Genomic DNA, 17,872 nt, shown 5'->3' with positions numbered 1-17,872 from the left:
TTACTCTTTCAATATGCAGACTTAAGCTCATATGTTTCACGCTTGAAAAACACTAATTTTAAGCATATCATTAAGGTAAGAAATTTATCATTGCTCCTATTTAAAACACTTCACTTTAGGGATGTTATATATAAACCTACTATAAGAAATCCGATTTCTATTTTAAAAAATGTCTGAAACGCTGCCCTTAAGGAAAAAATATACAGGCTTTTTTTTTAAAAAAAAAAATATGAAGAGACTCTTTTTTTGCATTACAGGATTCTAATTGTCATACTCTTGACACTAGGATTTTGACACTTCCATTTCCTTATTCATAGTTTCTCAGGGCTTTGCTCTATTGGAAATTGCCACTATGAGTTGCTCCTTCAAGCCCAGCTTTAATGTTATTACTCCTGGGGTTAAAGCACACAAACGATCCCAAGTAAGTCATATTTATTGATATGATTTTTCGTACATAAGATATAGGAAGAAGAGGGTACTAGCAATCAGGGTTTTTGCAAATTCAGAGCACAAGATTCTATTCTTAAAGACAATCTATGGCCAGGGGCAGTGGCTCACATCTGTAATCCCAGCACTTTGGAAGGCCAAGGTGGGTCAGGAGTTCAAGACCAGCATGCATGGCCAACATGGTGAAACCCCGACACTACTAAAAATATAAAAATTAGCTGGATGTGGTGGCGCACACCTGTAGTCTACTTGGGAGGCTAAGGCAAGAGAATCGCTTGAACCCAGCAGGTAGAGGTTGCAGTGAGCTGATGTCAAACCACTGCACTCCAGCCTGGGCAACAGCAAGTCTCTGTTTCAAAAAATTCAAATAAAGATCATCTACGTTGGCAGAAATAAAAAACACTTACAATCACTACTGACAAGTGTCTCAGTACGTTTTCTGTTGCTTATAACAGAATATCTGAAATTGGGTAATTTATACGGAAACAAACTTATTTTTTTTAAAGTTCTGGAGGCTGGGAAGTCCAAAGTCGAAGGGACACAACTTGTAAGTGCCTTCTTGCTGGTGGGGACTCTGCAGAGTCCTAAGGTGGCAGAGGGCATCAAGGTGAGAAGCTGAGTGTGCTAGTTTAGGTCTCCTTTTAAAGTCACTAACGCCACTCCTGTGATAATCCATTCACGGGGGGAGAGCCCTCATGACCTAATCACCTCTTAAAGGCCTCCCCTTTCAACAATGCCACACTGGGGATTAAGCTTTTTTTTTTCGAGACAGAGCCTCACTCTGTCGTCCAGGCTGGAGCGCAGTGGTGCAATTTCAGCTCACTGCAACCTTTGCCTCCCGGGTTCAAGTGATTCTCATGCCTCAGCCTCCCGGGTAGCTGGGATTACAGGCGTGCGCCATGATGTCCGGCCATTTTTTGTATTTTTAGTAGAGATGGGGTTTCACCATGTTGGCCAGGCTGGTCTTGAACTCCTGGGTTCAAGTGATCTGCCTGCCTCAGCCTCTAAAGGTGCTGGGATTACACATGTGAGCCACTGTGTCTGACTGGCATTAAGTTTCAGTAAGAGTTTTGCAGGGGAAAAATAATGAAACGATGGCAGCAAGGATGTGGAGAAAGTGGTACTGTGACATACCTGCGGGAATATATTTGAATACAACCTCTTCGGAGGATGATCTAGTATTAGAAATTTAAAAAATGCATATGCATGCCCTTCAGCCCAGCAATTTCATTTCTACATACCCATCTTGGAGAAATACTACCTCGTGTAGATCTATAACTACTTATCATGGAAGGGTTTCCAAGAAACAGTTAATTATTTTTAAAAGTTGAAAAATAATACGTAAAGTATAACAAGGCATATTAAACATACACACACCCAAAATAAAACAAACTGTGTGTGTGTGTATGTATGCGTGCATACACACATTACAAAGATTTGGAAAGATACTGAACAAATAGAATGAATAATAAAAAAAGAATGAATAGAAAAGGTTGGGGCAGAGGATAGGTAGTATAGAAGAAAAAAGGGAGTATCATTATTTCTGTATTCTTTTAAAGATTCACGTGAAAGTATTAATGTATTATTTGAGTAACTTACATAAGTATTATAACTTAAAAACAGGATTTTCCAGTTAAAAATCATGAAAACCAGATTATAGATGCAAAATTCCACAAAAAGTAAGTTAAACAAGCACTACACTAAAAAAAGTCACTTGCACCTTTGCCAAATAAAAATAGTTCAACATTATAAAATACATTATTGTAAATCACTACAATTACATAAAGTTGATTCTCGTTATTTATAGAAGTTATGTTCTACAAAGCTGCCACAATACTGAATTAGGGCATACCGAATCATTGCTCCTGAGGGAAGTTTAGGGTTAGGTTTCTTCACGCTTATGGTCACAACATTTTTGCCAACTGATTAATACATAACCTTTTTTTGTGTGTGTTTCTGTTTAAAGATACCTTAATATGTATTGCTGAGTCATTAACACAACTCATAGCCAAGGGCACTGTAATTCATGCCTAAACAAAGCATATCTAAACACAGGTATTTTCTCCTTAAGGGAACAGCATAGTCTTCTTGTGCTTGCAACTTTAGAAACATTTGAGAACCATACTTGGGGGCCATTTTAAAAGGCAAAAGCAAGCTGGGCACAGTGGTGCATGACTATAGTTCCAGCTACTTGGGAGGGTGAGACGGGAGGATTGTATGAGGCCAAGATTTGGAGGCTGCAGTGCGCTACAATCACATCTGTGAATAACCACTATACTCTAGCCTGGGTAACACAGTGAGATCACGTCTCAAACAAACAAACAAACAGAGCCCATTAAGCATCTTCGTGGACTACAATGGAATAACACTACAAATCGATAATGAGAAATTCTGGAAACTACATAAACACAGAACATTAAAATTAAACAATATGCTCTGGGATGACCAGTGGGTCAATGAAGAAACTGAGGAAATCAAAAAATTTCTTGAAACAAATCATAATGGAAACAACATGCCAAAACATATGGGACACAGTGAAAGCAGTACTAAGAGGAAAATTATACCTATAAGTATCTACCTAAAAAAAGAACCTCAAATAACCTAACAATGCATCTTAAAGAACTAGAAAAGTGTAAACTGAACCCAAAATTAGGAGAAGAAATAATAAAGATCACAGCAGAAATAAATGAATTTGAAATGAAGGAAACAATATAAAAGATCAATGAAACAAAAAGCTGGGTTTTTGAAAAGATAAACAAAACTGACAAGCATTTACCCAGACTGAGGAAAAAAGAGAAAAGATCTAAATAAATAAAACTGAGATGAAAAAGGAGACATTACAACTGATATCACAGAAATTCAAAAGATTATTAGTGGCTACTATGAGCAACTATATGCCAATAAGTCGGAAAATCTAGAAGAAATGGACATTTCTAGACACATACAACCTACCAAGATTGAACCATGAAGAAATCCAAAACCTGAGCAGACCAGTAACAAATAACAAGATTAAAGCTGTAATAAAAAGTCTCCCAATAAAGAAAAGCCCAGGACCTGATGGTTTTACTGCTGAATTCTACTAAACATTTAAAGGACTCACACCAATCCTACTCAAACTGTTGCAAAAAACACAGGAAGAGAAAATACTTCTTAACTAATTTTAAGAGGCCAGTATTACACTGGCACCAAAACCAAAAACACATCAGAAAAAGAAAACTACAGACCACTATCTCTGATAAATACTGATGCGAAAATCCTCAACAAAATACTAGCAAACCAAATTCAACAATACATTAAAAAGATCATTCATTATGACCAAGTGGGATTTATCTCAGGGATGTAAGGACGTTCAACATATACAAATCAATCAGTGTAATACATCATATCAATAGGATGAAGGACAAAAACCATATGATCATTTCCAACTGATGCTAAAAAAGCAGTTGAAAAAGTTCAAATCCCTTCATGATAAAAACCCCCAAAAAACTGGGCATAGAAGGAACATACCTCAACATAATAAAAGCCATATAAGACAGGCACACAGCTAGTATTGTGCTGAATGGGGAAAAACTGAAATCCTTTTCTCTTAGATCTGGAACACGACAAGGATGCCCACTTTCACCACTGTTATCCAACATAGGACTAGAAATCTTAGAGCAATCAGATAAGAGAAAGAAACAAAGGGTATCCAAATTGGAATGGAAGAAGTAAAATTATCTTTTGTGGATATGATCTTATATTTGGAAAAACCTAAAGACTCCAGCAAAACCTATCAAAACTGATAAATTCAGTAATCAGTAAAGTTGAAGGATACAAAAGCAACATATAAATGTCAGTAGCATTTTTATACGCCAATAGTGAACAATATGAGAAAGAAATTTTAAAAAGTCCATATACAATAACCATAAATAAAATTAAATACCTAGGAATTAACCAAAGAAGTGAAAGATCTCTAAAAACTATGGAACACTATTGAAAGACATTGAAGAGGAAACACAAAAAATGGAATGATATTCCATGTTCATGGATTGAAAGAATCAATATTGCTAAAATGTCCATACAACTAAAAGTAATCTACATATTCAGTGCAATCCCTATCAAAATGCCAAAGATATTCTCCACAGAAATAGAAAAACAAAATCCTAAAATTTACATGGAATCACAAAAGACCTAGAATAACCAAAACTATGCTGAGCAAAAATAATAAAACTGGAGGAATCACACTACTTAACTTCAAATTATACTACAGAGCTATAGTAACCAAAAACAACATGGTACTGGCAAAAAAACAGACACACAGACCAGTGGAACAGAACAGAGAGTTCAGAAGCAGATCCACACATCTACAGTAAACTCATTTTTGACAAAGGTGTCAATAACACACATTGGGGAAAATACAGTCTTTTCAATAAACAGAAGAGAAAACTGGGAAAACTGGATATCCATATACAAAAGACTAAAACTTGGTCTCATCTCTTACCTTATATAAAAATCAAATCACAATGAATTGAAGACTTAAATCTAAGACTTCAAACTACAAAACTACTACAATAAAACATTGGGGAAACTCTCTAGGACACTGGTCTGGGCAAAAATTTCTCGAGTAATACTCCACAAGCACAGGTAACTGAAATAGAAATGGACAAATGGGATCATATCAAGTTAAAAAGCTTCTGCACAGTAAAGGTAACAATCAACAAAGTGAAGAGACAACCCACAGAATGGGAGAAAGTATTTACAAACTACCCATCTGATGAGGAATTACTAACTAGCATACATAAGGTGCTCAAGCAACTCTATAGGAAAAAAATCTAATACAATTTAAAAATGGGCAAAAGATTTAGACATTTCTGAAAAGAAGACATACAAATGGCAAACAGGCATCTGAAAAAGGGCTCATCACCACTGATCTTCAGAGGAATGCAAATTAAAACTACAATGAGGTATCATCTCCCTCTAGTTAAAAAGGCTTACATCAAAAAGTCAAATAACAAATGCTGGTGAGGATGTGGAGGAAGGAGAACCCTGGTACACTGCTGGCGGGAATGTAAATTAGTACAATCACTAGGTAGAACAGTTTGGAGGTTCCTCAAAAAACTACAAATAGAGTTACCACATGATCCAGCAATCGCACTGTTGGGTACATACCCAAAAGAAAGGAAATCAGTGTATCGAAGCGATATCTGCACTCTCATGTTTACTGCAGCACCGTTCACAACAGCCAAGATTTGGAAGCAACCTAAGTATCCATCAACGGATGAATTGATAAAGAAAATGTGGTACATATTCAAAATGGAGTACTATTCAGCCATAAAAAAGAATGAGATCCTAACATCTGCAACAACATGGATGGAACTAGAGGTCATTTTAAGTGAAATAAGCCAGGCACAGAAAGACCAAAATCACATATTCTCACTTACTTGTGGAATCTAAAAATCAAAACAATTGAACTCATGGAGATAGAGAACAGAAAGATAGTTACCAGAGGCTGGGAAGGGTAATAGGGGTTGAAGGTGGGGGGTCCTGGGGATATTAATGGGTACCAAAAAAAAAAAAAATGAATAAGACCTAGTATTTGATAGCAGAACAGAGGGACTATGGCCAATAATAATTGTGCATTTAAAAATAACTAAAAGAATGACTGACTGTTGTGGTGGCTCATAGTTGTAATCCAAGCAGTTTGGGAGGCCGAGGTGGATGGATTGCTTGAGCTCATGAGTTTCAGACCAGCCTGGGCAACATGGCAAAACCTCATCTTTACAAAAAAGAAAAAAAAAAATTAGCCAGGCGTGGTAACATGTGCCTGTAGTCCCAGCTACTCAGGAGGCTGTGGGAGGATGGCTTGAGTCTGGGAGTCAGAGGTGCAGTGAGTGGAGATCACACAGCTGCACTCCAGCCTGGGCCATAGAGCCAGACCTTGTCCCAAATAAATAAATAAATAAAATTAAAAAAATAAAAATGACTAAAAGAATATAACTGGATTGTATGTAACACAAAGAATAAATGCTTGAGGGGATGAATACCCAATTTTCTATGATGTGATTATTACACATTGCATGCCTGTTTCAAAATATTTCATGTATCTCATAAATATATACACCTACTATGTACCCACATACATTTTTTAAAAGTCTTTTTAAAAAAGGCATAAATGTGGCATTAAACAGACTGTGAAAGGGACGCTTGTTTACAGTATGAGAGCTGAAACAAGAAGGCAGAGCATTACTGTGTTTGACTTTAATTGGGAATGTGTGTACTGGATGATGCAAATATTCTGCCGCTCTGCACACATACACGTCTGGCATGACCGAGAATGACCACAGAAGTGCCACAAGTGTTCACACTGGGGTTATAAATACATTTTAGCCAGTAGGTGAATTTGCAAATACACAATCCACGAATAATGAGGATCAACTACATTAAAATTTATTTTATTACACAGAAAATTTCCAACAAACACAAAAGCAGAGTGAATAGTATAATGAACCTCTCTACATATACACTAAATAACACAATTATATTTTGAAGGGAAGAAATTCTAGAAAAAGTTCTAGTAAAATTCAACATCTCCTACTGACAAACAGAAAACGTGGATGAGAAAATAACTACTTTTAATCTACTTTTTAAAACTTTGCCATTTATTTTCTGATGACATTTTATGTAGAACCCTAAAGTCAAAATAATTCATTTAGAACTTGAATTTCCACTCTTTCAAAAATTCTTCATTGTATGAATCCCTGAAGTACTAGAGAACCTACTAGTATTGCAAGGAGAAACAACAAGAAATAAGATACAAACATCTGAAAGAAAATGACATAATGATCATTAGTTGTAATGCCTCTCTTCCCCTCAAAAAACTGAAATGCAAACAGACTTGGAGAAAATTATTTGTTCTTTTTTAATAAAAATACAAACAGGACAAGAACAAACAATATACAAAAGAAGTTCAAAACAGTTAACATATCAGGAAAAGAAGTTTAATCTAACCAATGAGTGAAACACAAATTAAAGCAACAATGGATAAACCTGAACTTTACACAAATGGGAAAAATATAAGTAAATAAATATAGCCATACTATGGAATACTATGAAACCATTAAAAAACAATGATGCAGCAGTACTACACGCACAGACATGAAAAGATGTCCAAAAGATAAAGACAAGTGCAGGTTTTAAAATAATACAGATTATTATAAAAATTTTAGTTCAAACACACATATACACTCATACTGACCCTCAACTTCCCCATAAAAACAAATCTGAGGCTGGGCATGGTGCCTGAAGCCTGTAATCCCAGCACTTTGGGAGGTAGGCAGATCACCTGAGGTCAGGAGTTTGAGACCACCCTGGCCAACATGGTGAGACCCTCATCTCTACTAAAACTACAAAAATCAGCTGGGCATGGTGGCGCCTGCCTGTAGTACTAGCTAATTGGGAGCTGAGGCATGAGAATCTCTGGACACCAGGAGGCGGAGGTTGCAGAGATCACACCACTGTACTGCAGCCTGGGTGACAGAACAAGACCCTGACTCAAAAAAAAACACACAAAAAAACAAAAAAACAAAACCCATCTCTACTAGAAATATAAAAATTAGCTGGATGTGGTGGCAGGTGCCTGTAATCCCAGCTACTTGGGAGGCTGAGGCACGAGAATCACTTCAACCCAGGAGGTGGAGGTTCCAATGAGCTGAGATTGCCTCACTGCACTCCAGCCTGAGTGACAGGGCGAGACTCCACCTCAAACAAACAAACCAAAAAAACCCCACAAATCTGCAAAGAAGGATTACAGTCAGTTTTCCACTTTATACCTGATTTAATTCTATAATGCTTGAGTATTTTACAAAAAATGATTACTTTTATAATCTAGAACAAATTTTTCTATTTTGCAAATTAAAAATACTGTAAATGATCATGTAGAGCTACATAAAATACTGATATAGCATATGAACTCATTTTTGTAAAAGAAAAAGTATCAATTTTTGTTTAAAGCAATTTCTATCATTTCAAACTTTCACAGTGTTTTTATTCCCTAGGGAGAACAAGTGAATTACAGTTTCTGCTTTATTCTTTAGTTTTTGTGCTGTTTGAGTTTTAAAATAGTGCATTAGTTTTCAGTTAAAAGGAAAAAGGTTATTTCCATTTAGCCCCTCCAAAATTCCCCAATACCCATAAATAATTTATTTTTTTGAGACAGAATAACAGTTAATACACAAATAAAAAGTGCTATGAAATTCCTAAATTAAAAACTCTTAAGAAAGTTTTAAACCTTTCAGTCTCTTCATAACATTGACACTCATAAACTCTCCCTATCCGCCCACCATCATTAGCTCGTATCATCAATAAAGTCCTTACACCTTGCAATTTGTTTTGGGTTTTAAGGCAGGAGGCGCTATCAATTAAGAGACTGAAATAATTTGTCACAAATGGAAAAAAAAAAAAACCACTAGCAGATGGTATAGGAAGAACATTCTCAAATCTGAAAATCTGCAATGTTTCAAAATCCAAAACCTTTTTGAATGCCAACATGACCCTCAAAAAAAATGTTTATTGGAGCATTTTAGATTTCAGATTTGGGATGCTCAGCCAGTAATGCAGATATTCCAAAAAAAACAAAAAAACAAAAAAATCAAAAATCCAAAACACTTCCAGTCTGAAGTATTCTGGATAAGGGATACTCAACCTGTATATTTTTTCACTTCTGTGACGTTTCCTACTTACGTGCTGATCTCAATTAGAGCAAGCTACTGGACAGCAAGAATAAGACCCAGAAGACAATGCTCTATTATTTGTGTATAAAACATCTATTTTATTCATCTATTATTCGGTAGGTTTCTTATTATGTGTTGTGTACCAAACGAAGCAAGAAAATAAGCAGTAGCACGTTCTAAGAGCTGACAACAGGAAATAAGACACATAAAAAACTACAATGGAAGGCAAGTAACTGTCATGCTCATTAACATGACTCAATTATTGAAGGCTTACACTGCACCAAGCATAGAGCTAAATACTTTATAAAACATTACTACATAACATCTTATAAGCCAGGTATTAATATATACTTGTTTTAAGAGAAGACACTGAGGATTGGAAAGGTTATGCAATTTGCCTGAACAGATTGCAAGCACAAATCCAGGATTCAAACACAGATCTGTCTCACTGAAAAGGTCTTATTCATAACCACTGGGAAGTATCACTCACTCACGTGCTGAGAAGAAAGAGACATGGCAGTCATAAAACAAAGGGATGGGTATGAAGGGAAATAGTCTTGGTTCAGGCTTACTTGTAGCATGCATTCTATCTTTTAATTTGTTAAATTACTATGTTTAGGAAACAAAGTGCCCAATTTGGACAGAACAAAGGCTCCCAGTATAACGGGAGAGAGATGAGTAAATGAAGGATTATAATACAATGTGACTATTGGCAGAATAAGTGGCCCAACCTTTCAGGAAGGCAAATCAACATTATTTGAAAATTTAAAACTCCACCAGTACTCTTCTCAAAGTCCATCAGTATTGATCAGGGGAGGATATTGAAAGAATAGACAAACTCTTAACAGTGGTGGCCCTAAGAGTGAAATATATGTATAAAGTGCTGAAATTTTAAAAATAATGGGCATGTATTAATTCTACAATAAAAAATATTATAAAACACAATTAAGAAATGCTCTATTGGCTGGGCGTGGTGACTCATGCCTGTAATCCCAGCACTTTGGGAGGCCAAGGTGGGAGGATCTCCAGAGGTTGGGAGTTCAAGATCAGCCTGGCCAGCATGGTGAAACCCTGTCTCTACTAAAAATACAAAGATTTGCCAGCATGGTGCCGCATGCCTGTAATCCCAGCTACTTGGGAGGCTGAGACAGGAGAATTACTCAAACCCTGGAGGCGGAGGTTGCAGTGAGCCGAGATTGTACCACGGCACTCTAGCCTGGGTGACAGAGCAAGACTCCGTCTCAAAAAAAAAAAGAAAAAAGAAAAGAAATGCTATAATCATGAGACATATTAAATACTATAGAGGCAAAGTAGAATTTTTAAAAAGATGGGCATGTTTTAAATCTACAATAAACAATATTATAAAACACAATAAAAAATGCTGTATCATGGGACATATTAAATACTATAGAAGCAAAGAACTCTGCTAAAGAGACGGAGGTGTCTTAGAAAGCTTCTAGCTTCTGTTTATATTCCACCAATTACTATGAGACTTCGGGTAAGTAGCTTCATTTTGAACCTGTTTCCTCATTTATAAAGTGGAACAGGAATGTTTGTTCTGCCTACTTCACAACTTGTAGGGAAGATCAAATGTGAAAAAGTATGAAAAGTATAAAGTTATAAACTAATGTGTCAATTGATATTTCTAGACAATTCTGAACACTATAGTAGGCCAATTTTCTATAAGAAACAGAGGTCTGTCTAAATGATCCTAATGTTTCTTCTCTGTTGTTGAGGCTAAATTTTTAGCACTGTCTGAAAGAACTTTCCATGATGAGAATATTCTGTATTTGTGCTGTCTGTCCAAAATGGGAGCCGTTAGCCACATGTGGTCATTAAGCTCTTGAAATACAGCTAGTGTGATGGAATTATTGAATTTAAATGTAAATAGCCGCACGTGATCAGTGGTTACTGTATTGAATTGCCCAGTCTTATCGTTCACTCACTTCTCTCCTCATCTAATTACAAATATAAAAATATTAACAAGTGGGAAGTTTCTCAAAAACACTCTTCACTTAAATAATTAAAACTTTACTTTTATTTTTTTCAATTTTTTTTTAGCTACTCCTTCTCCAGCTGAAAATAATTAAACTTTAGAGCGATGCTAGAAAAGTAGCTTGAAGTCTTAGATTTCGTTAGTCTTTAGGGTCAAATTATTTGTAAGGATGTCTTACAGGAATCTAAAATTGATTACCCATGGGTTAATACTTCACAGGGACTTTTAAGAAAGAAAACAGTTACATGTTTTTGTCTTGTTTAAAAAGATTTACTTTGGTCTGTCAGGAATATGTGAGACAAAAAATTCAGAGTCCTTACCGAAAGAGCTTTAATAATTAAATCAATCCTACCTTTAGCTCTGCTTGTATGAACTCTTGCACGGACCCAAACAACTTCATCAGCTTTTTGTATTGTCAAGTCTCTAACCCGAACCAAAACTCGATCTGCAATAACAGTAAACAATTTTTATATAGTAAAATAATTTTTAAATTCAGAATTTACAAAGAGATCATAATTATTTCTGACAGCTAACGTAAGTACTTGGAACCATCTTGAATAATTCTCAATCTTTGACAACGCTGTCTTCTCTATCAAGTTCCATATGCAATTTGCCTCAAGTTTTGTGAACTGTGCTTTCTAAACTTATTTCTAAAATCCGTCTAATTCTCTACCATCTTCACTGCCGCCATACTAAACCAAGCTATTATCTCCTGCATAAACTATAGCAATAGCTTCTTAACTGCAATCCCTGTGTCCCCTTCTAATTCAGTCTCCTTCGAAGTCAGTTTCAAAATGCAAATCTGAACACTTCAATGACTTATAAGGCCAAACACATCCTATCTTGCCTAGGACATGGAACTTTTGCCTGCCTGCCACAGTACCTAAGTCAGCTAGTCTCTGCCAAGTCTGGACAGTTTCAGTATCCTATTTCCCAGGACACAGTGACTCTAACTGAGCTAATCAAAGTCTTTCTCTGGGACTAAATATATCGATGCTGGGAATGAAGCTCTCTTTCCTGGGATTGCTGCACTGAGATGGTACAGGCCCAGGGTTGCAGCTTTCACCTTTCCTGCTACGTATGCAGGATTTGAGAAGGAGACCAATATCCTAAAGGAAACAGAGTCAAAAGGTGGAGACAGAAAGGCCTGCAGATGCTTCCTGAGCCCCAAGATCCAATCATGCTTGATGTCATCTCATACATTTTCCTATCGAGCCTTTTGGCTGTAAGGAGCCCCAACTACTATGCTCCTAATACTAAACAAAATACTACATTCATCTAGAGTTCCTAAACAGGAAAAAAGCTACAAAATAACTATTATGTAAAGATGTGTATACAATGCAACATTCAACAATCATTTTTGCTACTCTTCTAAATGCAATCATTTGATTAGAGAAAAACATTTATTTAAGTATTAAACATAGCAATAGACATGACATTACAATATCAAGAATACCTGTTGAGACATAAAATGAAGTCATAGTATAAATACTGTGTCTTACCAAATTTGTCTAAATGTATTTATAATTTGCCTATTGAAGAAAAGATGCAGCTGCAGAGAGAATCTGATTTACAGGAGAATAAATAACATGGTTCTCATAGCCAAAAGCAAAGAGAATGAAAGAGGAATTTTAAAGCCACTGGTATCATAAGAGGATTTCTGCAAAACACTGCCAATAGACTTGATGAGTTAAGCCAACTTTCAAGTCTGCTGTGTAAACTCAGGCAAAAGAAAGTGTGAAAGAGAAAAGACAGACACATCAGCAGAAGATTTTTAAAAGGCAGATTTGAAAATGCCAAGACTGAAAAAGCAATGGCTAACTAAGCAATCACAACTCAAAATCAAACAAAAGAGAAAAGCATAAATCTAAGAGATATGTGATACTTAGGAAAACTGTAATAGCACTTTGGAAAAGAAAAAGGGTAATGGCTCTTCTTTCTTGTGGCATGGCAATTAATTAGCATAGGGGTTCTCAACCTTTAATACATCGAACATGCCTGAAGCCCATGCCATACTCACACCAGTGATTGGCTAACAGGCAACAAGCAATGGTAGCAGGATTTCAGTTCGAAAACTGCACTTTCAAGAGCCATGGGCATCAAAGTGATTAAGGAGAAATGGAAGTAGATGAGAAAGGAAACTACCTTGAGCAAAGCATTGGGATTTTTGCAGAGGTAAAACCAAAGGTAGAATTTTATTGTTACATTACTATAACTATATTACATACATAGGTTATCTTTCTCTCTGGTTGGGGGGACTTGGTAAGTGGAAGAACACAACAGTGTGGATTTGCAAGCAAAAGAGGAACAGCAATTATGTTAATGGCTGCTTTGGGCCTATGTTAAAGACTGAAACTCCAGTGAGGTTCTTTGTGTTATAGCTCAAGGAAGTACAGTTGAGAAAGACACCTAACCTGAAAACAAAGTCTCAAGTGTCTCCTCCTGTTTGCCCTGGCAGAGGAATGTCATCCCCTACACTCTACTGCTCATAGTCTATTTTATGTAGTTTGAGCATTCCTAACCCAAAAACCTGAAACGCTCCCAAATCCAAAACTTTTTGAGTGCTGACATGATGTTCAAAGGAGATGCTCATTGGAGGATTTTGGATTTTCAGAGTAGGGATGCTCAAGTGGTAAATACAATGCAAATATTCCAAAATTCAAAAAAAATTAAGTACAAAACACTTTTGTGGTCTCAAGCATTTTGGCTAAGGGATACTCAACTTGTACTCAACTGTTTTATTTCATCTTTATGTTTTGGAAATGATTTTAAGCAATTTTGGGTTTTGTTTTGTTTTGTTTTTGTTTTTGAGACAGGGTCTCACTCTGTTGCCCAGACTGGAGTCCAGCGGTGTGATCGTGGCACACCACAGCCTTGACCTCACAGGCTCAAGTGAGGCTCAGCCTCCTGAGCAGCTGGAATAAAAGGTGTGTGCCACCATTCCTAGCTAATTTTTAAATTTTCTGTAAAGACGGGGTCTCACTATGTTTCCCAGTCTAGTTTCAAATTCCTGGGCTCAAGTGATCCTCCCAACTCAGTCTCTGAATTTTGGTCGTTTATGGTATTTTCCCAACAAGGTTGCGAAGGAAAAGTGATTTTGTGATCATGTGGTAAATCAAATATAACAATAAAATTAACCTAGAGGTGTTTTATTTCCAAAGCATCATATTCATAGGCAGCCCTCTAAATTGGAAGCAGTGCTTCCAGTGGGCAAGAATGTAAAGGTCTACAATTACCGCACCAAAGAGTGAGAGACGTAATTTGAAGTGTCTACCAAAAGAAAAAAGACGGCCAAATACTTGAGTAAGATAAATCTGCTGAAATTACATATATAATATAGAAGTAAAAGAAAGGCAAACATTTATAAATAAAAAATCTACAGGTCTGAGAGAAACAAGAATCAGGTCAATTTCAAAGAAATATAAGGCCAGGCGCGGTGGCTCACACATGTAATTCTAGCACTTTGGGAGGCTGAGATGGGTGGATTGCCTGAGCTCAGGAGTTCCAGATCAGCCTGGGCAACATAGTGAAACCTCATTTCTACTAAAATACAAAAAATAAGCCAGGCGTGGTGGCATGTGCCTGTAGTCCCAGCTTCTCAGTAGGCTGCGGCAGAAGAATCGCAGGAACTTGGGAGGCGGAGGTTGAAGTGAGCCGAGGTCATGCCACTGTACTCCATCCTGGGAGACAGAGCCAGCCTCTGTCTCCAAAACAAAACAAAACAAAAAAGAAAAATAAAGATGCCAACATACACTAACAAAAAAGAGCGGTTATGAGAAAAGATAGACTGGGGTCTAAGAATAATTAATTTCATTCCCAGACACTAAAGCTAAGAGTAAACAAAATGGAGTGGGGGTGGAGGCTTTAAAACTCCAATCGTAGTACTGCCATAGGAGCCAGAGAAGATGTAAGATGGAAGGACCCATGGACTCTAGGGTCAGATGGCCTTTGATTCTAATCCCAGGTCCGGCAGATTATGTTTAAGTCAAGTTTCTTATCTTTCAACTTTGGTTCCTTAGTTTTCAAGGATGCTGTAGAGAATAAGTGAAAATACAAATGTTTGGGAAGAGTCAAGCAAAATAGGAATAAATAATAGCTGAAAACAGAGAAGTAAAGTTGTGGGGGTTAGGGGAAGTAATATTAAAGCATGCAAAAAGGATACATGTGATGAAGGCAGTTATTATTGGCCACTCTCCTATCTCCTAGACAACGGCTGAATCTTACCTAATCATTTAGGAATATTTAAAAAATATAATCTACCATTTAAAACATACCATTTAACCTACAACACTTTTTTTTCCTTTTCTAGAGTTGGAACCCTAACATTTTTTTTCCTTTTCTAGAGTTGGAACCCTAAACTGACAATGTTTACACAGGGTTGACATCTACTTGGATTATTAATGGCATTTAAGCTTTTCAGAATTATACCTTCAGATTTATGCTAACCTTACTTAAAACTTCATGAAGAGCTTTCCCGGAATTAGACAGCAAAAAGCTTTATTTATTGTCACATAGCTACTAACCTGGTTTTTCTTGTGATTGTATCATTGAAGATATTCCATATCTCTCTTTAGCGTAATCCTACAAAAAATTTTTGCATCATGACTTTTTATGTAAACACTAAGAGCACAGTAAACACACAAATGCAAATAATAGAATATAACAATGAATTTAACTTTCAGGATCATTCTATTAATTCAGAAAGTCAGTAGTTCTATAATGTGGACATCTGTCATTTATTTACATATGTACTCTATAGAAAACAGGAAAGTACTTAGTTTCTGGTTAGTTTGTTTTGAAGATCACCACTCCTAGATGGATTTATCATACTTAATAACATTGTAAGATAAAATTTACACATATGTACAACACATCTTAACTACCTTCTTCAAAAAGATGAAACTACTTCAAAGCAGGGACATAAATTTCCTGTGAAGGGAGTAGGATGAAGTACCACAGTTTTATTAACTTCCTATTACAGGAAGAAATGTTCAAAGAGAACCAACGTTTTGGGTAAGCTTTCTGAGCACCAGATGTCCACAGTTTTTAGAAACTGGAGATGCTCGGTATAAGCTAACTACAACTTTTCCTTTTGTAAAACATCATCAAAAAATTCACTAGTTTCCTGTTTCTAAAAACCAGCTTCAGGATACCAGGTTACAGGGGTTTGACACTGACAATATATCCAATTTCTTGTTACAGATTAGAGTTAGGAACAGGAAACAGGAGACCTAGGGTCCAATCTGTTAACAAAATATACTTATTAAATAGATAAGTGGCCTTTATTTCAATCTTACTTTACCTCTAAAATGATCTAAGATTCTTCTAGCTATAAAATGGCATAACTCTGCCACAATGTCTACCTTGTATCTAGACCTATACTATCTGTAAGGGTACACTGATAGTTTATGTAATTAACCAGATTAAGAATACACAAAAATAATTGCCCTAGATTTTTACAAGGTAACTTAATATCTGTATGAAACAATTAAGTTTCTGTCACTTTACAGCTACCTGTTGGAATCCTCTCCTTTAGATCAGGAGGATGCTGGATTTTGTGTTTACACCAAAATAAAACCAGATATGTTTAAGGTGCTTTCTGAACAATTTAAAGAAAAAGATAACCCTGGAAAGAGGAGAGAGATACAGTCACACAATGAAGCCTGAGGGCAACATAAGATTAAACTGTTTGAAGACATAAAAGTTGCATTCATTCTAAGGAGTACTATTAATATTTCAGTGACTCTTCCTCATTTAGTATTCTAAGATGACCTATTTCTCATGTTGCTTACCACAAATTCAGAACTCCTTATAGAAAAATTAGGGAGCCAGGCGGAAATTAAGGCTTAACAGTACTACAGCACACTTAACTTGTCGGATGGTTTCAAACTTTGATTTCTGAAAAGCACCGAAGGATCACTGGGTGTTATGAATTCTCCACGTGATTTGGGGTCACTTCACCTCAAACGCATTCTCAGTAACTCCTGTTACTTACCTTACCGGGTCACTGAGAGGGAGAAAGTAAATAAAAATGACATGTGCTCTTTAAAGCTGTCACATGGGAAATGGTCATTAAACATATTGGCAGATGGTTTTGCTAAGTACTGTCATTACTTGCTAAAGCATCAGGAACACGAGGGCTGAGTACATATCGATTACTAGTGCTTATTAAAATTTTCCGACGGATTGTGCATTACGTGCAGAACGTGCCTAACCCAGAGAGGCTCAAGTGTGACGCCGCGCTCCTACTTCCGGGGCGGCTGGTTCTTCCCGTCCTCCCCACCCGGGGGACACGCTTCTAGTAGGCCAAACTCCCAGGTGACCCCGCGAGAAACGCGGTCCGGAGAGGGTCTGGTCCCACTGCTGGGGTAAGGGCTCTAGGCGCCCGGACCCCATGCTCGCAGCCTGCGGAGAAAGTGCTGATAAGGACCCCGAGGGCCCCGCTCCCCCTCCTCCCTCCCTCGACGCGGTCCGGCCCAGGGGTCTGTCCTCCCAGGCCCAGGGAAAGGAGGAAACCCACTTCCGCCGCGTCCATGATCTCCCGCGGCTTCTCCTGACTCTTGCGGCTGGCGCTGGCGCTGGGCATCGGGACACAGAACTGGGCAGTGGACACCACCCTCCCTCGTAGGCTTCCGTACGGCAGGCCAAAGTGGCTTCTCCCTCCCTCCCAGTCTCCGCCCTCCCGACCCTCGGGTCTCAGCACAAGCGCCTGGACTCCGCG

General features: G+C 37.3%; 1 protein-coding gene across 1 annotated transcript in view; it reads right to left on the bottom strand.

Moving 5' to 3' along the window:
- The window catches only part of DARS1 (aspartyl-tRNA synthetase 1), a 1,211,452-nt gene that overhangs the window by 64,117 nt on the left and 1,129,463 nt on the right, over positions 1-17,872 (bottom strand). The window contains exons 2-4 of the mRNA XM_050750987.1: positions 17,672-17,842; positions 15,675-15,732; positions 11,504-11,596 (exon numbers count right to left, since the gene is read on the bottom strand). Of these exons, the coding sequence (XP_050606944.1) occupies positions 11,504-11,596; positions 15,675-15,732; positions 17,672-17,737 (217 nt within the window). The 5' untranslated portion in view covers positions 17,738-17,842. The remainder of the gene's footprint in view (positions 1-11,503; positions 11,597-15,674; positions 15,733-17,671; positions 17,843-17,872) is intronic.

The sequence above is a fragment of the Macaca thibetana genome, chromosome 12, assembly GCF_024542745.1.
Source record: "Macaca thibetana thibetana isolate TM-01 chromosome 12, ASM2454274v1, whole genome shotgun sequence".
NCBI lineage: Eukaryota > Metazoa > Chordata > Mammalia > Primates > Cercopithecidae > Macaca > Macaca thibetana.
Note: the sequence above shows the minus strand (reverse complement) of the source record. Positions and strands in the feature narration are given on the sequence as shown.